The sequence below is a fragment of the Salvelinus alpinus genome, chromosome 2 (assembly GCF_045679555.1).
Source record: "Salvelinus alpinus chromosome 2, SLU_Salpinus.1, whole genome shotgun sequence".
In the NCBI taxonomy this organism is placed as follows: Eukaryota; Metazoa; Chordata; class Actinopteri; order Salmoniformes; family Salmonidae; genus Salvelinus; species Salvelinus alpinus.
In genome coordinates, this window is record NC_092087.1 from 33,781,637 (window position 1) to 33,804,579 (window position 22,943).

The window sequence follows — 22,943 nt, forward strand, 5'->3', positions numbered from 1 at the left end:
TTTTGCAATTATGTTAGCATAGCTAAAAACTGTTATCCTGATTAAAGAAGCAAGAAAACTGACCTTCTTTAGACTAGTTGAGTATCTGTAGCATCAGCATTTGTGGGTTTGATTACAGGCTCAAAATGGACAGAAACAAAGGACTTTCTTCTGAAACTCGTCAGTCTATTCTTATTCTGAGAAATGAAGGCTATTCCATGCGAGAAATTACCAAGAAACTGAAGATCTCGTACCACGCTATGTACTACTCCCTTCACAGAACAGCGCAAACTGTCTCTAACCAGAATAGGAGTGGGAGGCCCCGGTGCACAACTGAGCAAGAGGAAAGTACATTAGAGTGTCTAGTTTGAGATAGTCCTCAACTGGCAGCTTCATTAAATAGTACCCGCAAAACACCAGTCTCAACGTCAACAGCGAAGTGGCGACTCCAGGATGCTGGCCTTCTAGGCAGAGTTGCAAAGAAAAAGCCATATCACAGACTGGCCAATAAAGTAAAACATTTAAACGTGTTACCCCTTGCAAGGCTGCCGGCCCAGACGGCATCCCTAGCCGCGTCCTCAGAGCATGTGCAGACCAGCTGGCTGGTGTGTTTACGGACATATTCAATCAATTCCTATCCCAGTGTGCTGTTCCCACATGCTTCAAGAGGGCCACCATTGTTCCTGTTCCCAAGAAAGCTAAGGTAACTGAGCTAAATGACTACCGCCCCGTAGCACTCACTTCTGTCACCATGAAGTGCTTTGAGAGACTAATCAAGCACCATATCACCTCCACCCTACCTGACACCCTAGACCCACTCCAATTTGCTTACCGCCCCAATAGGTCCACAGGCGACGCAATTGCAATTACACTGCCCTAACCCATTTGGACAAGAGGAATACCTATGTAAGAATGCTGTTCATCGATTACAGCTCAGCATTTAACCCAATAGTACCCTCCAAACTCGTCATTAAGCTCAAGACCCTGGGTTTCGACCCCACCCTGTGCAACTGGGTCCTGGACATTCTGACGGGCCACCCCCAGGTGGTGGGGGTAGGAAACAACATCTCCACCCCGCTGATCCTCAACACTGGGGACTCACAAGGGTGCGTTCTCAGCCCTCTCCTGTACTCCCTGTTCACCCATGACTGCGTAGCCATGCACGTCTCCAACTCAATCATCAAGTTTGCAGATGACACTACAGTGGTAGGCTTGATTACCAACAACAACGAGGCAGCCTACGGGGAGGAGGTGAGGGCCCTCGGAGTGTGGTGTCAGGAATTCAGGAAACAGCAGAGGGAGCACCCCCCTATCCACATCGACAGGACAGTAGAGGAGAAGGTGGAAAATTACCTCAAGAGGTTGAAGAAATTTGGCTTGTCACCTAAAACTTTTACAGATGCACAACCGAGAGCATCCTGTCGGGCTGTATCACCGCCTGGTACGGCAACTGCGCCGCCCACAACTGTAAGGCTCTCCAGAGGGTAGTGAGGTCTGCACAACGCATCACCGGGGGCAAACTATCTGCTCTCCAGGACACCTACACCACCCAATGTTACAGGAAGGCCAAAAAGATCATCAAGGACAACAATCACCCGAGCCACTGCCTGTTCACCCCGCTATCATCCAGAAGGCGAGGCCAGTACAGGTGCATCAAAGCTGGGACCGATAGACTGAAAAACAGCTTCTATCTCAAGGCCATCAGACTGTTAAACAGTCATCACTAACATGGAGTGGCTGCTGCCAACATACTGACTCAACTCCAGCCACTTTAATAATTAGAAACTGGATGTAATAAATGTATCACTAGTCACTTTAAACAATGCCACTTTATATAATGCTTACATACCCTACATTACTCATCTCATATGTATATACTGTACTCTATACCATCTGCTGCATCTTGCCTATGCCATTCGGCCATCGCCCATCCATATATTTATATGTACATATTCTTATTCATTCCTTTATACTTGTGTGTATACGGTAGTTGTTGTGAAATTGTTAAGATTCCTTGTTAGATATTACTGCACGGTCAGAACTAGAAGCACAAGCATTTCACTACACTCGCATTAACATCTGCTAACCATGTGTATGTGACCAACAAAATTTGATTTGAAAAAGAAAAGATTAAGACGGGCAAAAAACAGATACTGGACAGAGGAACTCTGCCTAGAACGCCAGCATCCCGGAGTCGTCTCTTTACTGTTGACGTTGAGACTGGTGTTTTGCGGGGTACTATTTAATGAAGCTGCCAGTTGAGGACTTCTGCCAGTTGAGGCGTCTGTATCTCAAACTAGACACTCTAATGTACTTGTCCTCTTGCTCAGTTGTGCACCGGGGCCTCCCACTCCTTCTATTCTGGTTAGAGACAGTTTGCACTGTTCTGTGAAGGGAGTTGTACACAGTGTGGTACGAGATCTTCAGTGTCTTGGCAATTTCTCGCATGGAATAGCGTTCATTACTCAGAACAAGAATAGACTGACGAGTTTCAGAAGAAAGTCCTTTGTTTCTGGCCATTTTGATCCTGTAATCGAACCCACAAACGCTGATGCCCCAGATACTCAACTAGTCTAAAGAAGGCCAGTTTTCTTGCTTCTTTAATAAGGACAACAGTTTTCAGCTATGCTAACATAAAATGGTTCTAATGATTAATTAGCCTTTTAAAATGATAAACTTGGATTAGCTAGCACAACGTGCCATTGGAACACAGGAGTGATGGTTGCTGATAAAATGGGCCTCTGTATGCCTATGTAGATATTGCATAAAACATTTTTTGAAAGAAATCTGCCGTTTCCAGCTACAATAGTCATTTACAACATTAAATGTCTACAATGTATTTCTGATCAATTTGATGTTATTCTAAAATGAAAAAGTGCTTTTCTTTCAAAAACAAGGACATTTCTAAGTGACCCCAAACTTTTGAACGGTAGTGTGTGTGTGTATAAAGATTTTTTTGTTGTTGTGATAATCACAATACATTTTGTGATAATATCGTGATAATACCGTATCTTGAGGTCCCTGGCAATTCCAAGATGTACTCTTAAGGAGCCTAATGTTACCGATACTCCTTAAGGTTCAAGGACCTTGTTATTTTCAGCGGTAGACGGGCACTGGCAGGCAAAACAGACAAATACATCTAAACGCGAATCTATTCTCAGTTGCAATACGGTTCTAGAACCATAAATCCCTTTAATTTCATATCACATCAAAAATAATTTCACAAATGCAAAATACACACTTAAGACCAGCCTTATCACATTTGCAGCCAACAGTATTTTTCTGTTAGACACAGGTATTCGGTATGGAACGCCGTTTGGGTCTTTGCGTGTCAAAAAAGTTACACGTCAAATAACACAATTCTATTATAGAATGTTGTGTGTGCTGAATTTTCACGTGCAAGGCAAGCGCCAACACTATCAGTAGCACTGTCAAAGCTGTACAAACAAGCACACACCGGCCACGAACGATGTGTTTACAATACCGCGCTTGTAATAAGGACTGATTTAATCGCCCGCAACTTCTGGGGTAGCTAGCTAGCAATGACCAGTAGAAACTGCAGTCATTTTCATTATTCTTAACAATGATTTAGGAATCCTTGTAAGTAAGTATTAGCTAGGTAGCCACTTGTTGTTCGCCTATTGAAATTGTACTTCAGTTCATGAAAACAAAATAGCTAGTCAGCTACTTAACCCGGGTTGCCCAAAGCTGACGTTATAAGCAGCCAGCTAGCTTCACCTGGCTAGTGAGGCTCAACCGGACCGGGATGTGTTGCGAAGCTAGCCACAATAAAGATTAGGCACAATAGTGGAATTTGCGGATTGCCTTCAAAATAAAAGTACCTCTTTGAAAGTGATGGTTACAATTGGTGGAATCATGCCATATTTATACTAGATCATGTTAAACAAGGTTGGAATGTGAAGCAATGAAATGGGGTATCAGTCTACTCGGTGACACCCACAGAACACAACTTAAGAGTTTACGCAAATATTAGCGTTGTAGCTCTTATCGCAGGACTGACTGTGTGAAATGACCTACCCAGTCAGCCTATTGTGTGCATGGACATTCATATTGCACTGTACAGCTTTACCTAAGGACTGGGGATCAATGAAATGGGAAATGAGCTCACTCAATACCAAAGAGATTTTTCCCCAACATTCTCAGAGTTATCAGACTCCAAAACATCCATGCAGTATTGTTTCTCATCGGGAATAGTGTTCAATACACATTGGTTGACAATAAATGTGGCTCAATTCACAGTTGTTTCAGAGTCCCGCAATCACATGCTGACGAGACCGGACACGTCGCATGCGCGAGCGGCGCAAAATGAATGTAGAAATCCATGTTATTCAATTATTGCACCCACACTGCTCGCGAGCGTCTGCGATGCCAAGGGCTAAAATAGAAGTCTTTCCTAGGGGGCTGCTCCCTCTGCTGTTTCCTGAAGTCCACGATCATCTCTTTTGTTTTGTTGACATTGAGTGCGAGGTTATTTTCCTGACACCACACTCCGAGGGCCCTCACCTCCTCCCGGTAGGCCATCTTGTCATTGTTGGTAATCAAGCCTACCACTGTAGTGTCGTCTGTAAACTTGATGGCTGAGTTGGAGGCGTGCATGACCACGCAGTCATGGGTGAACAGGGAGTACAGGAGAGGGCTGAGAATGCCCCCTTGTGGGGCCCCAATGTTGAGGATCAGCGGGGTGGAGATGTTACCTACCCTCCACCTGGGGGAGGCCCGTCAGGAAGTCCAGGACCCAGTTGCACAGGGCGGGCAGGGTCTCGAGCTTAATGACGAGTTTGGAGGGTACTATGGTGTTAAATGCTGACCTGTAGTCGATGAACAGCATTCTTACATAGGTATTCCTCTTGTCCAGATGGGTTAGGGCAGTGTGCAGTTGGAGTGGGTATAGGCAAATTGGAGTGGGTCTAGGGTGTCTGGTAGGGTGGAGGCGATATGGTGCTTGACTAGTCTCTCAAAGCACTTCATGGTGACGGAAGTGAGTGCTACGGGGCGGTAGTCATTTAGCTCAGTTACCTTTGCTTTCTTGGGAACAGGAACAATGGTTGCCCTCTTGAAGCATGTGGGAACAGCAGACTGGGATAAGGATTGATTGAATATGTCAATATGTCCATAAACACACCAGCCAGCGCATGCTCTGAGGACGTGGCCGGGGATGCCGTCTGGGCCTGCAGCCTTGCGAGGGTTAACACGTTTAAATGTTTTACATCACGTTGGCTGCAGTGAAGGAGAGCCCGCAGGCTTTGGTAGCGGGCCGTGTCAGTGGCACTGTATTGTCCTCAAAGCGAGCAAAGAAGTTGTTTAGTTTGTCTGGGAGCAAGACATCGTGGTCCGCGACGGGGCTGGTTTTTGTTTTGTAGTCCGTGATTGACTGTAGACCCTGCCACATACCCCTCGTGTCTGAGCTGTTGAAATGCGACTCCACTTTGTCTCTATACTGACGCTTAGCTTGTTTGATTGCCTTGCGGAGGGAATAGCTACACTGATTTCGGTCATGTTTCTGATCACCTTGCCCTGATTAAAAGCAGTGGTTCGCGCTTTCAGTTTTGTGCGAATGCTGCCATCAATCCACGGTTTCTGGTTGGGGAATGTTTTAATAGACGCTGTGGGTACAACATCACTGATGCACTTGCTAAAAAACTCGCTCACCGAATCAGCGTGTTCATCAATGTTGTTGTTCGACGCTATGCGGAACATATCCCAGTCCACGTGATTGAAGCAATCTTGAAGCGTGGAATCCGATTGGTCGGACCAGCGATGAACAGACCTGAGCATGGGTGCTTCCTGTTTTAGTTTCTGTCTATAGGCTGGGAGCAACAAAATGGAGTCGTGGTCAGCTTTTCCGAAAGTAGGGCGGGGCTGTGCTTCATATGCGTCGCAGAATTTAGAATAACAATGATCCAGGGTTTTGCCAGCCCGGGTCGCGCAATCGATATGCTGGTAAAATTTAGGGAGCCTTGTTTTCAGATTAGCCTTGTTAAAATCCCCAGCTACAATAAATGCAGCCTCAGGATATGTGGTTTCCAGTTTACATAGAGTCAAATTAAGTTCTTTCAGGGCCGTTGATGATTCTGCTTGAGGGAGAATATATATGACTGTGATTATGATCGAAGAGAATTCTCTTGGTAGATAATGAGGTCGGCATTTGACTGTAAGGTATTCTAAGTCAGGTGAACAAAAGGACTTTAGTTCCTGTATGTTATGATCACACCACGTCTCGTTAATCATAAGGCATACACCCCCACCCTTCTTCTCACTAGAGAGATGCTTGTTTCTGTTGGCGCGATGCGTGAAGAAACAAGGTGGCTGTACCGCTTCCGATAGCGTGTCTCGAGTGAGCCATGTTTCCGTGAAACAAAGAACGTTACAGTCTCTAATGTCTCTCTGGAAGGCAACCCTCGCTCGGATTTCGTCTACCTTGTTGTCAAGAGACTGGACATTGGCAAGTAGTAGGCTAGGGAGTAGAGCGCGATGTGCCCGTCTGCGGAGCCTGACCAGAAGACCGCTCCGTCTGCCCCTTCTGCGGAGCCGTTGTTTTGGGTCGCCGGCTGGGATCCAATCCATTGTCCTGGGTGATGGACCAAACAGAGGATCCGCTTCGGGAAAGTCGTATTCCTGGTCGTAATGTTGGTGAGTTGACGTCGCTCTTATATCCAATAGTTCCTCCCGACTGTATGTAATAAAACCTAAGATTTCCTGGGGTAACAATGTAAGAAATAACACATAAAAAAACTAAATACTGCATAGTTTCCTAGGAACGTGAAGCGAGGTGGCCATCTCTGTCGGCGCTGACAACTTAACAAATTGTCTTTTGTTGGTTTTATATAACATTCCAACCTCATGGCATAATTGTACTGTTTATTTGCATCACTGTCAATGGCATAATTTCTTTTTGTAGGCTAACCGCAAAGTCGACTATTGTGGCTAATCCTTATTGTGGCTAGCTTCACATATATGGGTCCCGACCACCATTAATCAAATCAAAAACCATCATATAAATGAAGGTCATTTTAGATGACGACACCAAGTTATAGTTAGCTAGCTAACTATAGCTACTGATACAGATTGCCGTTTTGCTATGTTTTTGGGGAAGAACATTGTTTGCATCCATCAGCTAGCTAGCTTTTTTTATGACCAGCACTGTACGCGTGCGAGACAACTTTACCAGCATCATAGAATATGTATCGATGAGACATATGAAATACGAGTGATAGTGTAATCAATGTGTAATAACCACGTAAAAAATGTGAACACGTTAAAATATTATGTGACGTGCAGTCATATTCAGGTCCTGATTGGTCAAAAATTTTATTTGACACATCAAATAGTGTTATTTGACGTGTATCCTTTTTGACATGCAAAGACCCAAACGGCGTTCCATAATTCGGATCATGCTAGATAGCTAAATAGCACAGGTGGTCTGTCTTAATTAAACAAGCGCTGGAACATGGAGATATGGCCTGTGGGAACACTAACCCTATCAAAGGTGTCTCCATTAACCTTTTTTATGATTTACGCTATATGAAAGATAAAGGTCCTTATGCTTCCAAAACCGTGCGTCAAGCGTTGCGTGTTAATGTTCAAACCGAACATCGGGGCTCTTTACAAAACTCCCCCCATACAGAAGACACCTTCGTAGTGCTGGGCGGTATACCGTATTCTACATTATAACGGTAATGATGCACAAACCTGTTTGGGTTTTTAGTTTACCTTCTACAGCGGGATTTGAATGTTTGGTTTGTTACATGGAATACGCTGTGTGTACCTCCACTTTTATAGTTACTTCGCTAATTGAGTCATCTCTCCAAATGCCACTTTCCACACAGACTTAGCCCCGCCCCGTCACTCAAGGAACACATTTGTTATTCCTCTACCCCAAGACACTTGCGTTCAGTCTGCATGGTCATTACAGCACATATAACAATGTTGATGACAATGACATTTTCACTTTGCTTCTTAATATAAATCCACTAGCTTACTACAATTACCTTATTCGTTTGTGTTTCTTACAACTGCAAACAGCTAGTTTGTCTTTTCTTGAAGTTGAATTGAACAGTATAAAACAATCAGAATCAAGAAAGACCCATTTAAATCACTCAGAATGTATGTGTTGCCACCCTAGGGTCACGCACTAAGCAAATTTTATACAGACAATTATTTTAATTTTTTTAATACCGTGATATTATATTTTGGCCATATTGCCCAGGCCTATGCCTTCAATTCAAAGACTTATTTGTAATGTAATGGAACAGAGTCATGATCAAGGGCTAGGTCCGGGTAGGCCCGTTTTGTTTTGAGTGGTTGACTTACGGTCTGCGAAGGCCTCCTCCTTGTCTTCGCGTTCCTCGTCCTCACTGCCTCCGTCTCCCAGCAAGATCTCTCTCTGTTTAGACACAGCCTTGGTGGCAGCCTGGCGCACCGTACGCACCTTACGACTCACCTCCTCATCACTGTCATCTAACAAACAGAAATGTGTAGCCAGGTTATAAACACACAGTCATATTATAACTGGCGTACACACAGACACCTCAGTGTATGAGTCTTACCTGCGGGTCGTTTTCTCTTGGGTGTCCTCTTAGTGGGCTTTGCCACCTTGGCTGTCTTTCCCTTTTTGCCTTGTTTAGCTTCGTAGTCGCTCCCTCCATCCTCGTCATCTTCCTCTCCAAAGTCATTGTCTTCATCACTGCCAAAGTCATCTGCAACCAAACAGAAAAACATTACCAGTAGCCCGGTCACACAACTCCTGGCCACTAGCCTGGGCCCCTTCCCATAGCCCTAGTCCCCTTCCGTCCTTGATAGTGTTTTCCATTAGCGCCGGCTAAATCCGCCAGTCACAGACAAATTTCTACTTTGACTTCATATTAATTAGGCTACTTTCCATTTTAAAAGTTTCAAGTCACTAGTCTGTCGAGCACTCTCCCGCTAGAATGAACGATATGCATCTTCTAGTGATCTATTCATTAGGCGCCTGTCAGTCACAAAGCGAGCGATATGAGGGAAACTCAGTCTGCCGTCTGTCCCGCCTCGGTACAATTTGAGTGCGCTGTGGTTGGATGCAGTCAAATGCCTTTACAAGGAGGGAGAGCATGATGCTTGTAAATTTGCACATCCTATGTAATGTAAGTGGTAATGATGAGTCAGCTTACTTAGCCCAATTATTAATCAAATATTTGCAGCATTTTGCCTAAAATGGACTACATCAAGATCTGGGATTCCCAGGCAGACCCATATATTTGTATTTTATCAGAAACATGGTTAACTGAAAAAAAAAGTGGATTCTGAGGTTACTATTGATGGTCTTAGAGTACTCGTGCTGATAGAACGGGCAACGGTGATGGTGTTGCCATCTATACAAAAAGTCACCTTCCTGTGTCTCTTAACTTCTTATTGCTGCAGGGGCAGTATTGAGTAGCTTGGATGAAAGGTGCCCAGAGGAAACGGCCTGCTCCTCAGTCATAGTTGCTAATATTTTCATATTATTATTAGTATTGGATAGAAAACACTCGGAAGTTTCTAAAACTGTTTGAATTATGTCTGTGAGTATAACAGAACTCATATGGAAGGAAAAAACCTGAGAAGTTCCACTTCCTGTTTGGATTTCTTCTGAGGGTGCTAGATTTTCAACCAAGCTCTCATTGAAATTACAGCGAGATATTGATGAGTTTTCACTTCCCAAGGCTTCCACTAGATGTCAACAGTCAATAGAACTTTGTCTGATGACTAATGTGAAGGGGGGCCGAAGGAGACAGGAATTAGTCACCACTGCCACGAGCTGACCATGCTTTGACCACGCGCGTTCACGTGATAGGCAGCTCCGTTCCATCGCTCAACTGAAGTCAATCTAATTCTCCGGTTGGAACGTTATTCAAGATGTATGTTAACAACATTCCTTGTCTAGCTAAGATTATTGAATCCTTGGTGAATGTGAAACTTCGTTCTTAAAAAAAATAGATATTTTTATATCTGTGAACTGTATTTTGAATGTACATTAAATCAGGGTTTAGACCAGGGCACAGTACTATTGCTGTAACCACATCTGTTGTAAATTATATTGTCAATTCTTTGGATGCTAAGATGAATTGTGCTGCCCTATTTATAGATTTGTCAAAGGTTTTTGATACAGTTGATCATTCCATCTTACGGAGTAAGTTGTCTGTTAGGCCTTAGCACTGACGCCTGTTTGTGGTTTCAGAATTTTCTTAGTGACAGAACCCAGGCTATTATGATAGACGGGGTTAAATCCACATTGCTTGAAGTGCTTAATGGTGTACCCCAGGGTTCAATTTTGGGGCCATTGTTGTTCACGTTGTATATAAATGATATTGTAAATACTGTTAACACCTGTAACATTCATAGGGGCAGCAGGTAGCCTAGTGGTTAGAGTGTTGGACTAGGTTGCAAGATCAAATCCCCGAGCTGACAAGGTACAAATCTGCCATTCTGCCCCTGAACAAGGCAGTTAACCCACTGTTCCTAGGCCGTCATTGAAAATAAGAATTTGTTCTTAACTGACTTGCCTAGTTAAATAAAAAGCAAATTAAAAAAATTAATTCATCTCTACGTAGATAAGTTATTTATTTATTCCTGTGCCTCTTCAGGACATTCGTGACCTTCAGCATGATTAACTCAAATAACTTACGGATCTTAACTTGGTGTTAAATGCTAATAAAATCAACTTTATGCTGTTCTCTAGGTCCCATAACGTTGACTGGGAACCTGCGTAGGTGCACTCCAAATGGAGCATGTTTCTCACTATGAGAACTTGGGTGTCTGGATTGGTAACAAGTTGCCTTTGGAAACACACATTGAAAATGTGACAAAGCTGAGATCTATGATATATATATAAATAAATCCTGCCTCAGTTCTGAAAACAGAAGGAAGATTGTTCAAACAACACTTCTCCCTGTAATAGACTATGGTGACATTTACATGCATGCAGCAGCCTCTGCTTTTAAACCATTGGACTCAGTATTCCATTCACCAATACGTTTTACCACTGGGGACAGTTATAGGACCTATTGTGTTCTGTACAAAAATGTGGGATGGACCTCTGTAAGAAGAGAGGTGCATTATTTATTCACAAAGCAGTCGTGCGGAAACTTCCTCTGTACATAACTTCATTGATTAAATTCAGACGTACAAATTACCAAACCCGTTCTCAGGGATCAATAACTCCTTTTGTCTCCACAGGATTTAAATTTTTTGGCCCCTGATGTGTGGAACAATATGCAGAAATCCTTGCAGTTAGATATTCTGGTGCCTTTCAGGCATTTAAAATGATTGATTGGAGACTTATGTTACAGAATGTGATTGCTTTTCTTAAATATGTTTAATGTGTATTTTATTTGTAATGTCTTTGTAGAGCTGTTGTATTTTATATAATGTGTTTTAATTTATATACATTTAAAATACTATAAAAACAACAATTTCAAAGATATGCAGTTCATAAGGAAATCAGTCAATTGAAATGAATTCATTATGCACTAATCTATGGATTTCACATGACTGAGAATACAGTGATGCATCGGTTTGTCACAGATAACCTTTAAACGGTATGGGTGTGGATCAGAAAACCAGTCAGTATCTGGTGTGACCACCATTTGCCTCATGCAGCATACATAACACATCTCCTTCGCATACAGTTGATCAGGCTGTTGATTGTGGAATGTTGTCCCTCTCCTCTTCAATGGCTGTGCGAAGTTGCAAGATATTGGGGGGTACTCGAACACGCTGTCGTACACGTCGATCCAGAGCTTCCCAAACATACCCAATGGGTGACATGTCTAGTGAGTATGCAGGCCATGGAAGAACTAGGCCATTTTCAGCTTCCAGGAATTGTGGACAGATCCTTCGGACATGGGGTCGTGCATTATCACGCCGAAACATTAGGTGATGGTGGCGAATGAATTGCACCACAACGGGTCTCAGGATTTTGTCATAGTATCTCCGTGCATTCAAATTGCCACCAATAAAATGCAATTATGTTTGTTGTCCATAGCGTATGCCTGCCCATACCATAACCACACCGCCACCATGGGGTAGTCTGTTCCCCAACGTTGACATCAGCAAACCGCTAGGCCACACAACGCCATACACGCTGTCTGCCACCTGCCCGGTACAGTTGAAAAAGTGACATCCCTGAATAGGACACTTATCCAGCGAGCCAGTGGCCATCAAAAGTGAGCATTTGTCTACTGAAGCCGGTTATGGTGCCTCTCTGCAATCAGGTTAAGACCCTAGTGAGGACGACGAGCACGCAGATGAGCTTCTCTGGGATGGTTTCTGACAGTTTGTGCAGAAATTATTTGGTTGCGGAAACCCAGTTTCATCAGCTGTCTGGGTGGCTGGTGTTAGATGATCCCGCAGGTGAAGAAGCCAGATGTTGAGGTCCTGGGCTGGTGTGGATATTCCTGCAGTCAGCATGCCAATTGCATGCTCCCTCAACCTCTGTGAGATCGTGTTCTGCGACAAAACTGCACATTTTAGAGTGGCTTTTTATTGTCCCCAGCACAAGGTGAACCTGTGTAACGATCATGCTGTTTAATCAGCGTCTTGACATGCCACACTTGTCAGGTGGATGGACTATTTTGGCAATGGAGAAATGCTCACTAAAAGGGATGTAAACAAATTTGTGCAAAATATGAGAGAAATAAGTATTTCAGCTCATGAAACAATGGACCAACACTTCACATGTTGCGTTTATATTTTTTCAGCATGATTTGTTTTTTTAAATGTATTGGGCTTCATTTGTAAATGTATACAGGGCTTGTAAATAGTTGTATCTCAATGTGACTACCTGTTTAAATAAAGGTTAAGAAACTAGCACAAAATGTATTTTGCGATATTGTCAAAACGATAGTCAAAAATAATATACACTGCTCAAAGAAATAAAGGGAACACTAAAATAACACATCCTAGATCTGAATGAATGAAATATTCTTATTAAATAGTTTTTTCTTTACATAGTTGAATGTGCTGACAACAAAATCACACAAAAATGATCAATGGAAATCAAATTTTTCAACCCATGGTCTGGATTTGGAGTCACACTCAAAATTAAAGTGGAAAACCACACTACAGGCTGATCCAACTTTGATGTAATGTCCTTAAAACAAGTCAAAATGAGGCTCAGTAGTGTGTGTGGCCTCCACGTGCCTGTATGACCTCCCTACAACGCCTGGGCATGCTCCTGATGAGGTGGCGGATGGTCTCCTGAGGGATCTCCTCCCAGACCTGGACTAAAGCATCCGCCAACTCCTGTACAGTCTGTGGTGCAACGTGGCGTTGGTGGATGGAGCGAGACATGATGTCCCAGATGTGCTCAATTGGATTCAGGTCTGGGGAACGGGCGGGCCAGTCCATAGCATCAATGCCTTCCTCTTGCAGGAACTGCTGACACACTCCAGCCACATGAGGTCTAGCATTGTCTTGCATTAGGAGGAACCCAGGGCCAACCGCACCAGCATATGGTCTCACAGGGGGTCTGAGGATCTCATCTCGGTACCTAATGGCAGTCAGGCTACCTCTGGCGAGCACATGGAGGGCTGTGTGGCCCCCCAAAGAAATGCACCCCACACCATGACTGACCCACCGCCAAACCGGTCATGCTGGAGGATGTTGCAGGCAGCAGAATGTTCTCCACGGCGTCTCCAGACTCTGTCACGTCTGTCACATGTGCTCAGTGTGAACCTGCTTTCATCTGTGAAGAGCACAGGGCGCCAGTGGCGAATTTGCCAATCTTGGTGTTCTCTGGCAAATGCCAAACGTCCTGCACGGTGTTGGGCTGTAAGCACAACCCCCACCTGTGGACGTCGGGCCCTCATACCACCCTCATGGAGTCTGTTTCTGACCGTTTGAGCAGACACGTGCACATTTGTGGCCTGCTGGAGGTCATTTTGCAGGGCTCTGGCAGTGCTCCTCCTTGCACAAAGGCGGAGGTAGCGGTCCTGCTGCTGGGTTGTTGCTCTCCTACGGCCTCCTCCACGTCTCCTGATGTACTGGCCTGTCTCCTGGTAGCGCCTCCATGCTCTGGACACTACAGACACAGCAAACCTTCTTGCCACAGCTCGCATTGATGTGCCATCCTGGATGAGCTGCACTACCTGAGCCACTTGCGTGGGTTGTAGACTCCGTCTCATGCTACCACTAGAGTGAAAGCACCGCCAGCATTCAAAAGTGACCAAAACATCATCCAGGAAGCATAGGAACTGAGAAGTGGTCTGTGGTCACCACCTGCAGAACCACTCCTCTATTGGGGGTGTCTTGCTAATTGCCTATAATTTCCACCTGTTGTCTATTCCATTTGCACAACAGCATGTGAAATGTATTGTCAATCAGTGTTGCTTCCTAAGTGGACAGTTTGATTTCACAGAAGTGTGATTGACATTGTGTTGTTTAAGTGTTCCCTTTATTTTTTTGAGCAGTATATTTAACTATCGATTTCTCTCCCCCCCATATCACTAGTTGAATCCTAACCCCAAACTTGAACCATAGCCTCCTCTTCAGGACATTTTCCCTAACGTCAAGCTTGAACAACATCTCCACTACTGAAAGGGATCATAGATTTATCATAATTCATCACAAATTAAGACAAACATAATATTGTCAATCAACCAGTTGATGAATGGAAAATGTCAGAATGGCTTACCTGCTGAATCATTTTTGGATTTGGAGAGTTTTTCATCAGAATCCTCGCTGAAACAAAAAACAACAATTGAGCAACAAGACACCGCCTCTCTACACACCAAGTCTGTTTTTTATAGAACCACCAAATCTTGAGTTGAACGCCCTCAACTCATATTTCTAAATCATGCATGATGCCTATGGAAGATGTTCACTGAAGTTTGAGTCAGGACTCAGCCGTTTGTTGCGGTTCTCTGGGCTCACCTGTCCTCCTGCGAGTTCTTTGACCGCTTGCGCTTCACCTCGCGAGGAGCCGCACGAGGCTTCTTAGGCTTGTCTGAGTTCTTCCCATACTCCTCATCTACAAGGGAATTAAAAAGGGGTTACACACACAGCTTATCTACAGGGGAAAGGGGTTGCAGTTGCACACACGTACACAAACTCTTGCTCTCTCACCTGCGTCATCAGATTCCTGGAATTGTGAGTAATTCACCACCTTCTTGTTCCTGTGAAGTAAACACAAACAGAGATTTCCTATCCTGTTTCTAGTCATATAGGATGAGGACTGTTGTCGTAAGACAAAACATGCAGAAATAATCATCATGACAGCCTTCACTAGCAGTTACATGCTGTCAGGGGGACCCAGTTAACACTTTACACCCCATCCCTAGCAAACATTGCTGATTAAACTAATTGCATTTTAAACTGAAGTTCATGATTAGTTGGTCATTGGAGGCAGTTGTGTTAGCTGGGGCAAAAGTGTGACAACAATCAGGCCCTCGAGGACTGGAGTTGCTCCTCCCAGGTACAAGTCAAAAGTCTAATGTGGCTTCTTCTCCTTCATCTGCACCGATTTCAACACACACAGGGTGGATGAAAGCTATTTGGAGGACAGGGCTCTAAGTGCAGCCATTTTGGTCACATATGCTCCTAAATGTTTTGCTGTGCAAACTGTCATTTTAAGTTGGAGGCACCAGTTCTCAGCCAGATTATAATTGTTGTAATGATTAGGCGTCGCTGTACCGCTTTTCCTAATCATGAAAAATGACTACAGAGAAAACTGCTGTTCTCTAGCCTAAACCATTCAAAAGTTGTGACCATATTATCGGCGCTACATTTTGCTGGATGCATCGCCGCTGGGGGCTGCATTTTACACGCAGAAACCATTTTTCTTACTTTTGTCATTTACCAGACGCTCTTATCCAGAGAGACTTATAAGACCAATTACGGTTAAGTGCCTTGCTCAAGGGCACAGACTTTTTCTTCACCTAGTCGTCTCGGGGATTCGAACCAGCGACCTTTCGGTTACTTGGCCAACCCTCTTAATCGCAAGGCTACCTGCCACCCAGGTAACCATGTAGCGGGCCGTGAACACCTTGTTCAGTCATGACATTACCTCATTAGTTAGTTAACAACCTGGTAACTTCACCAGTATATCCAAACATTTGGGGGCACACAAAGAATGTTAAAAGGACAGCTACTTCAGGAGATCAATGATCATAGCATAGAATGAATGATTGTCATGTTATAACACAAACGTGCCATTCTTAAAGAGAGTGTACAATTTTCAATGCATTTCGATAGAATTATGCACCGTTTCCTATCCTCCTGATTTCCGCTTACAAGCAAAAACCAAAGCAGGTAGTACCAGTGACTCGCTCAATACAAAAGTGGTCAGATGATGTGAATGCTACACTACAGGACTGTTTATCTAGCACAGACTGGAATATGCTCAGGGATTTTACCTAGTCACCGTGCTTCTACATCTGCATTGCTTGCTGTTTGGGGTTTTAGGCTGGGTTTCTGTACAGCACTTTGAGACATCGGCTGATGTAAATTGATTCAATGGCATTAAGGAGTATACCACCTCAGTCACCGGCTTCATCAATGAGTGCATCGACGATGTCATCCCAACAGTGACCGCACGTACATATCCTAACCATAAGCCATGATTACACCGGCTCTGGCGCTCAATGAATGTGGCAGGGCTTGCAAACTATTACGGACTACAAAGGGAAACCCAGCCTCGTGCTGCCCAGTGACCCGAGTCTACCAGATGGGCTAAATGCCTTTAATGCTCGAGTCGAGGAAAGCAACACCGATGCATGCATGAGAGCACCAGCTGTTCCAGACGACTGTGATCACACTCTCCATAGCTGATGTGAGCAAGACCTTTAAACCGGTCAACATTCACAAGGACACGGGGCCAGACGGATTACCAGGACATTTACTCAGAGCCTGCGTGGACCAACTGGCAAGTGTCTTCAACGTCATTTTAAACCTCTCCCTGACCGAGTCTGTAACACCTACGTTTCAAGCAGACCACCATAGTGCCTGTGCCCAAGAACGAGAAAGGGTAACCTGCCTAAATGACTACCGCCCCGTAACACTCAGCGCCTCAACCTCAGGTGGCTGAAGACATTTGGCTTGGCACCTAAAACCCTCAAACATTTATAGGCACAATTGAGAGCATCCTGTCAGGCTGCATCACCACCTGGTATGGCAACTGCACTGCCCACAAACACAGGGCTCTCCAGAGGTAGTTGTGGTCTGCCCAACGCAAACCGGAGACAGACTACCTGCAATATGGGACACCTACAGCACCCAATGTCACAGGAAGACCAAAAAAAGTTATTTGCAGTGCCCACAAAGAACAACCACCCGAGCCATTGCCTGTTCACCCCGCTATCATCCAGAAGGCAAGGTCAGTACAGGTGCATCAAGCTGGGACCGTGAGACTGAAAAACAGCTTCTATCTCAAGGCCATCAGAATATCAAATAGCCATCACTAGCACAAAGGCTGTTGCCCTACATACAGTAGTGGCCAAACGTTTTGAGAATGACACAAATATTAATTTCCACAAAGTTTACTGCTTCAGTGTCTTTAGATATTTTTGTCAGATGTTACTATGGAATACTGAAGTATAATTACAAGCATTTCATAAGTGTCAAGGGCTTTTATTGACAATTACATGAAGTTGTCGCAAAGAGTCAATATTTGCAGTGTTGACCCTTCTTTTTCAAGAACTCTGCAATCTGCCCTGGCATGCTGTCAATTAACTTCTGGGCCACATCCTGACTGATGGCAGACAATTCTTGCATAATCAATGCTTGGAGTTTGTGGGTTTTTGTTTGTCCACCCGCCTCTTGAGGATTGACCACAAGTTCTCAATGGGATTAAGGTCTGGGGAGTTTCCTGGCCATGAACCCAAAATATCGATGTTTTGTTCCCCGAGCCACTTAGTTATCACTTTTGCCTTATGGCAAGGTGCTCCATCATGCTGGAAAAGGCATTGTTCATCACCAAACTGGATGGTTGGGAGAAGTTGCTGTTGGTACCATTCTTTATTCATGGCTGTGTTCTTAGGCAAAATTGTGAGTGAGCCCACTCCCTTGGCTGAGAAGCAACCCCACACATGAATGGTCTCAGGATGCTTTACTGTTGGCATGACACAGGACTGATGGTAGAGCTCACCTTGGCACCCCAAAAAAAGCTTGTCTGGAGAAGACCCAAACAATCGGAAAGGGAATTCAGAGAAAATTACTTTACCCCAGTCCTCAGCAGTCCAATCCCTGTACCTTTTGCAGAATATCAGTCTGTCCCTGATGTTTTTCCTGGAGAGAAGTGGCTTCTTTGCTGCCCTTCTTGACACCAGGCCATCCTCCAAAAGTCTTTGCCTCACTGTGCGTGCAGATGCACTCACACCTGCCTGCTGCCATTCCTGAGCAAGCTCTGTCCTGGTGGTGCCCCGATCCCGCAGCTGAATCAACTTTAGGAGATGGTCCTGACGCTTGCTGGACTTTCTTGGGCGCCCTGAAGCCTTCTTCACAACAATTGAACCGCTCTCCTTGAAGTTCTTGATGATCCGATAAATGGTTGATTTAGGTGCAATCTTACTGGCAGAAATATCCTTGCCTGTGAAGCCCTTTTTGTGCAAAGCAATGATGACGGCACGTGTTTCCTTGCAGGTAACCATGGTTGACAGAGGAAGAACAATGATTCCAAGCACCACCCTCCTTTTGACGCTTCCAGTCTGTTATTCGAACTCAATCAGCATGACAGAGTGATCTCCAGCCTTGTCCTCGTCAACACCCACACCTGTGTTAACGAGAGAATCACTGACATGTCAGCTGGTCCTTTTGTGGCAGGGTTGAAATGCAGTGGAAATGTTTTTGGGGGATTCAGTTCATTTGCATGGCAAAGAGGGACTTTGCAATAAATTGCAATTCATCTGATCACTCTTCATAACATTCTGGAGTATATGCAAATTGCCATCATACAAACTGAGGTAAAAGACTTAGTGAAAATTAATATTTGTGTATTCCCAAAACATTTGGCCACAACTGTCCATAGACTTGAAACCACAGGCCACTTTAATAATGTTTACATATATTGCATTACTCATCTCATATGTATATACTGTATTCTATTCTACTGTATCTTAGTCTATGCCGCTCTGACATTGCTCGTCCAAATATTTATTTATTTTTAAGTACTTTAAAACGGATGGTCGTGGTTCACATTATCCCAGAAACCCTAGACCCACTCCAATTCGCATACTGCCCCAAAAGATCCACAGATGACGCAATCTCAATTGCACCCCACACTCCCCTTTCCCACCTGAACAAAAGGAACACATATGTGAGAATGCTTTTCATTGACTACAGCACAGCATTCATCACCATAGTGCCCACAAAGCTCATCACTAAGCTAAGGACCCTGGGACAAAACACCTCCCTCTGCAACTGGATCCTAAAGTTCCTGACGGGCCACCCCCAGGTGGTAAGGGTAAGCAACAAAACATCTGCTATGCTGATCCTCAACATGGGGGCCCTTCAGGGGTGTGTGCTTAGTCCCCTCCTGTACTCCCTGTTCACCCACGACTGTGGCCAAGCACGACTCAAACACCATCATTAAGTTTGCTGACGACACAATAGTGGTAGGCCTGATCACCGACGAGATAGCCTATCAGGAGGTCTGAGACCTGGCAGTGTGGTACCAGGACAACAACCTCTCCCTCAACGCGAGCAAGATAAGGGAGCTGATCGTATACTACAGGAAAAGGAGGGCCGAACACACCCCCATTCACATCAACAGGGCTGTAGTGGAGCGGGTCGAACTCTTCAAGTTCCTTGGTGTCCACATCACCAACAAACTATCATAGTCCAAACACTCCAAGACAGTCGTGAAGAGGGCACGACAACGCCTATTCCCTCTCAGGAGACTGAAAAGATGTGTCACAGGTCCCCAGTTTCTCAACAAGTTCTACAGCTGCACCATCGACAGCATCCTGACCGGTTGCGTCACCGCCTGGTATAGCAACTGCTCGGCATCAGACCATAAGGCGCCAACAGAGGTTAGTGCGTACGGTCCAATACCTCATTGGGTCCAAGCTACCTCCCACCCAGGACCTCTATACCAGGCGGTGTCAGAGGAAACCTCAAAAAACTGTCACCGTCTCCAGTCACCCAAGTCATACTGTTCTCCCTGCTATCGCACAGCAAGCGGTACCTGAGCGCCAAGTCTCGGTCAAAAAGGCTCCTAAACAGATTCTACCCCCAAGCCATAAGACTGCTGAACAATTAATCAAATGGCCACCCGGACTATTTACATTGACCCCCCCCAACCTTTGTTTTGACACTGCTGCTACTCACTGTTTACTATCTATGCATAGTCACTCTAACCCTACCTACATGTACAAATTACCTCAACTAACCAGTACCCCTGCATATTAACTCAGTACCGATACACCTGTTGTAGTCAGCGCATGTGACAAATACAATTTGATTTGTAACTTTTATATTAGTAAAGTTGTTTTTAGATTATACGTTTTTGGATACTGAGCACAATTTATCACAAATAGAGATCTTTAGATCGTTTATTTCACACTGATAAATTCCTCTCAGGGAATCAAAAGGAAGATTCAATGACTTCAATGTAATGTAGAGTCAGAAGGGCAAAGATGGATGCAGATTAGACAAACATAACTCTAGGAACCACACCTGGTTCATATAAGATGCACAACTCAGTATGGTTCTTCTCATCTCCAGTAAGTAGAAAACATATGCATCAAAATGCAGCCAGCACAATGTATTTCCAATTATTCCAAATCAAGGCGCAACAGGATTTCATCCACCTCAGTTCCCCCACACCCCCAAATACACTCAGCCATCAATCATGCATCAGCCGTATGCGTTTTGATGTTGAAAAGTTCCCTCACACAGATGACGATAGTTTCTCTAGGAAACTGGACGCTTGTGTCTCACTTCTCCAGTTTCAAGGGCTCATTTGGGAAAGTGGATGAGTGGAATGGGTTAACACGCACTACAGAAGACCAGTGCTGTAGGTGACACAGCTGACCACAGGCAGGTGCTCAATGTAATACACACCTTCAGAGCTGTGCCATAATATACACACACAGGCATGAGGCGTGCATAACCTACATACAGTGGTCTTGATCTCGAATACACACACACCCTTCTATTTTCCCATCCCCCTGACCTAACACACACCAAAGTGATTGGAAACATTGTCTGTAATAGTAATTATAGGTTACCAGGGTACCTCATATGGTTAAATGTGCTAGCGGGAGCAAGGGAGGTCAGGGCAATGAACGCTTTTACAAGCGCAGGCCCTGTCGCCACCGTGAAGACCTCAGACATACAGGCCCGAAAGACAAAGCCCTGACCACCACTAGAAAAGCAATCGCCATGAGCTCAAACGGGGGGGAACGACATTTAAAAAAGAAGGACCCACGCATTACCTGGGAAAAAAACGCGAACAAGGGGAGGGGCAACCACCGAGGCTACATTGCTACTTTGTTGCATATTCGTGTGCAATATCGGTTACATTGTTGCAACAGTTGCTTGATAACTTCCGCTACATTTCATTAACAAGCAACGTCCATGTGTGTTTATCTTGCGAAATAGGTTATTTTCTTCGCTCAAATGCGACCCTCTCGGTCTTTTCAGGCAGCGAAAAACTAGGCGTGGGGGGGGGTGACTTCTAAAGCCACTCCGCCCCCTGCTATCAGTGAAAATGTAGCTCCTCAGCTCTCCCTTCTCGTACCGCGTTTTCACTCAAAACCAACAGGCTGCCGTCGCCCCTTTCACATTTCATTGTTCCCTAATAAGACCATAGAATAAAACAATTGCGTTTCAATGGTGGATAGCCTACTTGGAACTAGTGTAGACGTCGCTAGGCTGCGTGTTAATAAGATCACATCCCATGAGGCGATGTCCACCTCCTGTCCTGTTTTTTTATTAACGTTTCAGAGGCTCCCGTGGATGAATGGGTAGCCATATTCCCCAGTCTGGTCTACCTCCCCTCTCACACAAAATACCATGACATACCACATTCCAGGAACACATAAAACCAAGGTAAATATAACTGAAACATAAGGGTATCGCACCAAATGATATTCGAGTAGGATCGGTTTTTGTAGACATAATTCACACCAGATGCACGCACTCTCGCCAAGGCGCGCGCAATATAGGCATTTTCACCCCGCCATGGCGAACGAACAGTCCACATTGCAAGGATTCATGCTAGTAAGTGCGTGTACAAGTAGAAAAAAAATACATTTACATAAATGTTTCATCAAATAAACGGAACTGTGGCCAAAAACACAACATGGTAGAGACGTACGTGTCTCCTGTAAAGGCAGCGTGCACGCCACACTGCCTCCGCGAAGGACATATTAGAAAAACGTACCTCACTGGTCTTGACATTTTGCAGAAATACTGTAGAGGTTAAGAATGTAAGAAAGGGGAAAATAAATCCAGGAAAATAAAAATGAAATCGTCCCGCTCTGCAACTCCAATGGGCGCAACGAAACGTTCCAACGCCCGAGCTACTGCGTAAAACGAAATATACGGGAACGAATTTCTTTTCCAAACGCGATTTTAGTTTAAATTGTACCTTGAGCTTCTCAAAATGGTGAATAAAACAAACTGAAACTGCAGCATGTGCGCAACCTAACTGATTGGCCCTAAGGCGGGCTCTTGGCACAGAGGACCGCCCATCGTTGCCGCTGAAAGGAGAGCATCATCACTCCAAAGCTTCTATTGGGTAGTTTGAATGATGATTTCCTTTTTGGTTGGATCTTCTAGTTGCTCATCAAACTCAGTTGTTCAACCAATTTACCCTCCCCCCTTTCAACGATAGGTTGAGACAGCACTACTAAGAAAACAAAAAGAGGCCCTCAGTGTGGATGTTAAGTTGCCGGAGTTTGTGTCCGAAATGACCGCAATGTAACTTTTTTTATTGGGAAAGATGCGCGGCCGGCCAGCATAGTAGTTACATGAATGGCTGTAGTAGG

At 44.6% G+C, this 22,943-nt stretch overlaps 1 protein-coding gene across 2 annotated transcripts in view; it reads right to left on the reverse strand.

Annotated features, from left to right (window-relative positions):
• Positions 1 to 22,641, reverse strand: part of LOC139559209 (nuclear ubiquitous casein and cyclin-dependent kinase substrate 1-like) — a 29,080-nt gene extending 6,439 nt beyond the window's left edge. Inside the window, exons 1-6 of one of the 2 annotated variants that reach the window (XM_071375003.1) lie at positions 22,337 to 22,641; positions 15,079 to 15,128; positions 14,887 to 14,983; positions 14,648 to 14,694; positions 8,547 to 8,696; positions 8,311 to 8,457 (exon numbers count right to left, since the gene is read on the reverse strand). In XM_071375003.1, coding sequence (XP_071231104.1) covers positions 8,311 to 8,457; positions 8,547 to 8,696; positions 14,648 to 14,694; positions 14,887 to 14,983; positions 15,079 to 15,128; positions 22,337 to 22,353 — 508 coding nt within the window. In that variant the 5' untranslated portion in view covers positions 22,354 to 22,641. The remainder of the gene's footprint in view (positions 1 to 8,310; positions 8,458 to 8,546; positions 8,697 to 14,647; positions 14,695 to 14,886; positions 14,984 to 15,078; positions 15,129 to 22,336) is intronic. The other variant, XM_071375011.1, reaches the window with a different exon arrangement.
• Between the last annotated feature and the right edge of the window lie 302 nt (positions 22,642 to 22,943).